Source organism: Vigna unguiculata, chromosome 10 (genome assembly GCF_004118075.2).
Source record: "Vigna unguiculata cultivar IT97K-499-35 chromosome 10, ASM411807v1, whole genome shotgun sequence".
Taxonomy (NCBI): Eukaryota; Viridiplantae; Streptophyta; class Magnoliopsida; order Fabales; family Fabaceae; genus Vigna; species Vigna unguiculata.
The window spans coordinates 38,786,106-38,793,700 of NC_040288.1; the positions used below are offsets into that span (position 1 = coordinate 38,786,106).

At 29.9% G+C, this 7,595-nt stretch overlaps 1 protein-coding gene across 1 annotated transcript; it reads left to right on the forward strand.

Moving 5' to 3' along the window:
* Nucleotides 1-1,525: 1,525 nt before the first annotated feature.
* Nucleotides 1,526-7,410, forward strand: LOC114166339 (linoleate 9S-lipoxygenase 1-like). Its single transcript, XM_028051054.1, has 9 exons — nt 1,526-1,838; nt 4,115-4,401; nt 4,492-4,732; nt 4,931-5,242; nt 5,347-5,432; nt 5,531-5,638; nt 5,731-6,038; nt 6,152-6,415; nt 6,510-7,410. Exons 1-9 carry the CDS (start codon nt 1,604-1,606, stop codon nt 7,261-7,263), a joined length of 2,595 nt encoding a protein of 864 aa, XP_027906855.1. The 5' UTR covers nt 1,526-1,603; the 3' UTR covers nt 7,264-7,410.
* The last annotated feature ends 185 nt before the right edge of the window (nt 7,411-7,595 follow it).

Consider the following 7,595-nt stretch of genomic DNA (forward strand, 5'->3'; position numbering starts at 1 on the left):
GAGTTCCACATGAGAAACATAATATTATATTTTATTGAGAAGTGGAAAAAGTAATCAAGGTGTGATCTTAGGGTTAGGTTGTTAGGGAAACAAAGCGCACGTTCAAACAAAGCATGCTGCACGCGGGTGATGAAAATAAATTATATTTTATTAGAGAAAAAAAAGTCAGTTTTACTAGTATCATTTTATTTTGGAATCGTCCAAAATCAATTCTTAAATTTCATGTTAATAAATTATTTAAAAACATTCAAAATTAATTTATAAAATTAAACATACATAAAAAATTTACATCAAAGAAAAATATTTTCTTTTAACTTTTTCATCAATAAAATTAATTTTTTCATATAAAATAAAATTAATTTTATCAAATTGTTTCAAACACATTCTAAGTCAATTAATTCTTTTTTTTATAGGTTATAATTTATCAATTTTTTAAAAGATCACGTATTTAAAAATTAAATACAAATTACTAATTAAAAAAAGTAAAAGAAAAATATTTCTTTGAGATAAGTATCTTAAATGAACACTTGAAAAAATCGAAATCTGTTTATTTTATTAAAATATAAGTGCAAATAAAGTCATGGATTCATCCAATAATTTATCAATTTTCAGTTGGCTGAGATTTAAAAAAACAAAAACAGAAAATTTAGTTCTTTATAGAAAAAGTAAGTTTTGAATGATGATCACATAAAAAAATATTAACTATATAATACAAAAAAATGTAGTCAAATTTATCGTAATAAGATTTTAAGAAAGATAACTAATTATTTTTGTACAAGTCAGTCACCGACAACCTTTACAAGAATAAAATCTAAAAATTTCACATTTTTTAAGGTTAATTTAAAAATATTTTTTTTGATTAAAACATTAAAAATTAATATTATAAACGAATTTAAATTCTAATTCATAAATTAATTAATTATAATTTTTATTTATAATAGAGATTATTTTAAATACTTGATAATTTATAAATTAATTTATTTTTTGTTTTTAAAATTAGTTATTATTTAATAATATTTTATTTAAATATTTAATGGTTGAAATTAGATACTAAAATTGTACAAATTCTGATTCTTTAGTACATTTGTAAGGAAGAAACTCATATTTAATTTCTATAATATTAAAGTTTCTTTGAGAAATGAAAATGAAATTATCAGGTATCCTACTCAGGAGAAGGCACATACACAAGGCAAAGACCAATAGTTTCAGTTCACGTACAATAAATTTATAGGGTTTCTTCTTTCTTCATCTTGTCCATTTCTATATAATATAACATTGAAATTTACACTTAAAATTAAAAAAAATCTTTTCTTTTTCAATGTTCTTTTCTTTTCACCTCATCATCCATGAAAAAACACTGTAGAAAGTTTATCACCGTCGGGCCCTACAAGAAACTACGAAGCAATGGCGAGTGACCGCACAAGGAGCAGAAAAATATCAGTAAATAAATTAATTCAGCATTGGCTCACATCACATCACTTTTGTTTTTGGAACAGCTCATATTGATCTATAAATAGGATCACGTTAGAAGGCAGAAACAAGGAACACAAACAAGGGACGAGGATTTTAAGAAAGAAGATAGTGTTGTGTTTTTGTGGCAAAGATGTTTGGAATCCTAGGAGGGAAGGGTCAGAAGATAAAAGGGACAGTGGTGTTGATGAGCAAGAATGTGTTGGACTTCAATGAGATAGTTTCAACTGCTAATGGCGGAGTTGTTGGTGTTGCTGGTGGCATCTTTGGAACTGCAAACAAAGTAGTTGGAGGAATTGTTGACGGTGCCACCGCCATCTTCAGCCGCAACATTGCCATACAGTTGATCAGTGCCACCAAGACCGATGGTTTGTTTCTTCCTCTATTTTCTTCTGCAGTGCAAAATAATTAACTCTTCTGCTTAATCATGAAAATTAACATGGACCACACAAACGATCTAACTCTACTTTCTGTCACAACTTCTTGCTTGTGATGCTACATTTTTGGATAGAACAGGTTGTGCAGTTATATGTTTCGGACTGCATAATCAATTAATCAGTATTAAACTCTTAATAACTATAAATATATACAAAAGTGTCATTTCATAAATTTTCGGTTTAAACCTACGAAAATCACGTCCATTAACAGTTTTCTCGTAATATATAAGTGAGACTTAATCTTATCTTACAAATTGTTTTTCTAGAGTTATTAATCTTAAAGATAACTTTTTAATCATAATAAATCTCTAACTGGTTTGGATAGATTGAAGTAGAAATAATAGAGATGTTCATGAAAGTAAAGAAAAAAGAGTTTTTTTTTTTTTTATTAGTCTAAATCTTTCGTGTATTTAAACATGTTGTTAATTATATATTTTCGATTGCATGGGGATTTAGATAGAGGATTTTGTATTTACTTTTGGAGTACTTAAATAATTCCAAAATACGATGAATACAATTAATGACTTGATACATCATGAACATAATGATTTATACAAAACAAGTACGTGTTTTATGAAAAAGAATTTAGTGTTGACATTGAAGTAAATTTATATTGATTTATAATACAATATATTATGTATTATTATAAAATATTTATATATTGTCAATATTTAAAATATTACTTTACTGTAGACTTTGAATATATTTTTAAAGATGATCTGATTTAGAGAATGTTTATTCATTTATTTTATTATTTTAATAAACTTTTATGCGACAATAAATGATCGACAAGTTTTGAGAGATTAGTTTAGTTGAAATATCAAAATTTATAATGATACTTTTCATAATCTTATTTGGAATAGAAAATTTTCTTAATATATTTTTATAAAATGAATTAGGTTTTTCTTCTTCAAAAATAAGGATAGAGAAAAATAACAATACTCTTTAATGTTTTTCTTAATTTATATTATTTTTAATTCAAATGAATAAAATCGACTCGGATTGATATGTTTCCTATTCTACCTACAATTATAGTTCGTATTGTAATAATGTCATACCTTGTTTTTTCTTGACATATAATAAATACAAACAGATTTACATTAGGTTCATATTTGATAAATAAACATTAAAATAAATATGTATAATAATATTGTTTACTTATAATAATAATAATTTTTAAAATGATATTAATATTAGTTCTTGATAGTTGATGACATGAAACCATTTTATGCTGTTTATATATATATATATATATATATATATATATATATATATATATATATATAAATTAAATATATTTTCAAACTCTTTACTGTATGTATTAAATTTAACGAGTCTTTATCAAGATAGTGAATAATTAATTATCATTTCTCCAAATTTTGATTATATTAAATAATAGTCATTCTTTTAGAAAAGAAGGAAAAGAAAGTGAAAAATAATATTTCAATTGAAATATAATAAATAGAAATTCGTAAAAAGAAAAAAACTATAGTACATTCGATTGAGAAAGAAAACAAATTAAATTAATTAGATAATATAATAAATTAAAAAAATATTTTTAATTTAATTTGAATAGAAATAAGTACTAATTAGGATTTAACCACAATTAATAGTAAAGTAATAAATTTATAAAATTAAAACAATATTTAAAGTTTCCATAAAATTACATGAATTACAATAATAGTTAGATTTTAAATATATTTTTATATTCTTATATACCTTTAATTTATTATATTAATTTGTTTTATAAGAAGAATAAAAATCAATAATATGAAATTAAGCAAAAATAGTTATAAATTTTAAGACCAGTCTAATTCAGTACAAAATGTAATATTTTTCATTCCTATTCTCCAATGCATGCCCTTATTACATACAATTAATATTAATTTTGAATGACAAAGTTACACTTTAATGTATTATTAAAAGGATAGAGGCTTGTTCCACTTCACATATTATATATTATTATCCTTCTCTCCAATCATTAAATTAAGTTAGAAATCCCGAGTGGAGTATCTTACATTTAAATTGAGTTAAACTATCTCACTCTACTTTTCTTTGTCATTTAGTTTCTTACATTTTTTTACTGTATCTATCCTAAAGAGTTTTTTAGGAGTAGTTTTAAACTTTTTTGTGAATTTTTAAAAAGCAATTTTGAATTTTAATTCAAAAAAAGTATGAGTTTTTATTTGTAAGTACTGATTTTTCAGGGCTTGGAAATGGAAAGGTTGGAAAACAAACCTTTTTGGAGAAGCATCTTCCTTCGTTACCAACCTTGGGAGATAGGCAAGATGCATTCAGTGTTTACTTTGAATGGGATGAGAGTTTTGGAATTCCAGGAGCATTTTACATCAAAAATTTTATGCAATCTGAGTTTTTTCTTGTGAGTCTCACTCTTGAAGACATTCCAAATCATGGAACCATTCACTTTGTTTGCAACTCATGGGTTTACAACGCAAAAGATTACAAAAAGGACCGTATTTTCTTTGCCAACAAGGTAACTAACATGAAATTCATGTACTACTTTCCCAAACTTTCACATAATTTAGCCCTTTTTAATGAACAAGTTCATGTATATATGTTGCAGAATTATGTTCCAAGTGAAACTCCAACTCCACTAGTTAAGTACAGAAAGGAAGAATTAGAAAACCTAAGAGGGGATGGAACGGGGCAGCGTAAGGAATCTGATAGGATATATGATTATGATGTGTATAATGATTTGGGCAACCCAGACAAGAGTGCAGATCTAGCTCGTCCTGTTCTTGGAGGTTCCAGTGCCTATCCATACCCTCGCAGAGGAAGAACTGGCAGAAAAGCAACAAAAACAGGTTAAGATTTAATTTTTCTGTTTTAAATGTGTTACTGAAGTTTTTCTTATTGAATCATGTTTTGGATACTTTTGGGGGTGTTGTAACTTGTAACATGTAACATGTGTTATGCATTATAACTTAGAAATTTATTTTCTTTTTGAAAGTGAAATTACTGAGGATACAACATTGATTTCACTTTTATCTGATTATGAACAGACCCTAAGAGCGAGACACCAACCAGCGACACTTACATTCCAAGAGATGAAAATTTTGGTCACTTGAAGTCATCAGACTTTCTTACATATGGAATAAAGTCCTTGTCTCAGAATGTCTTACCTCAATTTCAATCTGCATTTGGTTTAAATGCGGAGTTTGATAAGTTTGATGATGTTCGTGGACTCTTTGAAGGTGGACTTTATCTTCCTACAGATGTGATCAGCAAAATTAGCCCCATACCAGTGATAAAGGAAATCTTCCGCACTGATGGTGAACAAGTACTCAAGTTTCCACCACCTCATGTCATCAAAGGTATTACTTGTTTATGTGTCACAATATGTATCTCAATCAACTGCTAGTATTCCATATAATTTTGATCATATTTAACTATATGTTTTACACATTATTTGGAGCAGTGAGTAAGTCTGCATGGATGACTGATGAAGAATTTGGAAGAGAGATGCTTGCTGGTGTTAATCCTTGCCTAATTCAACGCCTTCAAGTATATAATGCCTTATTGTTTAGTAACTTAGCATGATTTGGTTTTCTGTAGAATTGTATCATCTTAATTTACTAACAATGTTATTTGATGAATGACAGGAGTTCCCTCCAAAGAGCAAGCTAGATGCTTCTGTGTACGGTGATCAAACTAGCACGATCACCAAAGAACATTTGGAGATCAACCTTAGTGGACTCACCGTGGAAGAGGTGAATGATTTATATTAATCCCATGACAAATTGACACATGAATATCCATTTAACCATGACACTGAATGATTATAATGATATTTGTTCAACAGGCATTGAATGGTAACAGATTGTTCATATTAGATCACCATGATGCATTCTTGCCATATCTGAGGAAGATCAATGACCTACCCACTGCAAAGTCTTATGCCACAAGGACAATCCTTTTCTTGAAAGATGATGGCACATTGAAGCCTTTGGCTATTGAATTAAGTCTACCACATCCTAGGGGGGATGAGTTTGGTGCTGTTAGCAGAGTTATCTTACCAGCAGACCAAGGTGCTGAAAGCACCATTTGGCTACTGGCTAAAGCTTATGTTGTTGTAAATGACTCTTGCTATCATCAACTAATGAGCCACTGGTATGTATAAATTCTCCCATTTGCATCCCTTATTATCACAACCAAACTACTAATTTTTTGAATATATTAAGTGATTCTTATTTTATCTGGTTTGCCATATCATGTGATCACAGGTTGAATACTCATGCCACAATTGAGCCATTTGTCATAGCAACAAATAGGCATCTCAGTGTGCTCCACCCTATTTATAAACTCTTGTTGCCTCACTATCGTGACACCATGAATATCAATGGACTTGCACGACAATCACTCATCAATGCAGGTGGTATTATTGAGCAATCATTTTTGCCGGGGCCATTCTCTGTGGAGATGTCTTCAGCAGTTTACAAAAGTTGGGTTTTCACTGATCAGGCTCTTCCTGCTGATCTTCTCAAGAGGTGATATTTATACACTAATTGACTGCTATAAAACTTTTGAAGTTAAAATTTGGTGTTAATAACAAGTCCTTTGTATTATTCATCCTTGATTCAGAGGAATGGCAGTTGAGGATCCTTCCTCACCCTATGGCCTTCGTCTTGTGATAGATGACTACCCTTATGCTGTTGATGGACTAGAGATATGGAGTGCTATCCAGTCATGGGTTAAAGACTATGTCTCATTGTACTATGCCACAGATGATGCAATTAAGAAAGACACAGAACTCCAAACTTGGTGGAAGGAAGCTGTTGAGAAGGGTCATGGTGACTTGAAAGATAAGCCATGGTGGCCTAAGTTGAACACTCTTCAAGATCTGATTCACATTTGCAGCATTATCATATGGATTGCTTCAGCTCTCCATGCAGCTGTTAATTTTGGACAGTACCCTTATGGAGGTTACATCCTAAACCGTCCAACTTTAACCAGAAGATTGCTCCCTGAGCCAGGAACCAAAGAATATGATGAGTTAAGCAGCAATCATCAAAAGGCTTATCTGAGAACAATTACAGGAAAATATGAGGCCCTTGTGGACCTTTCGGTGATAGAGATACTGTCAAGACATGCTTCTGATGAGGTCTACCTGGGACAGAGGGACAATCCAAATTGGACTGATGACACAAAGGCTCTTCAAGCCTTCCAAAAGTTTGGAAACAAGCTGAAGGAAATTGAGAATAAAATCTCAGGAAGGAACACGAATTCAAGTCTTAGAAACCGTGTTGGACCGGTTCAGGTGCCTTACACTGTGCTTCTTCCTACCAGTGAGGAAGGTCTCACTTTCAGAGGAATTCCCAACAGCATCTCTATTTAAGGAATGTTCGTGTGTGGTTTAATTTCTGTTTAATGCCAAATAATTATGCTTCCTTGTCTCTGCATAATTGTGTTGTTTATGCTTAAGTACTGCATGGGAATGTTATGTGGTTTTCCATTTAATAAGAGTGATATCATTTTGTGTTAACTATTGGGTTCCTATCATAACTTGTATACGAGTTTGATATTTCTCATAAAACCTTGAATTGGGTAATCCAAATTTCTACCTCAAAAAACAGAATAAGCTTCATTTTATTTTGCCTTGATTACTATAACATTTCTTCGACCACCTCTCCAATTGATCTTTTTCTGGTTCTACATTTTCTACCTCAA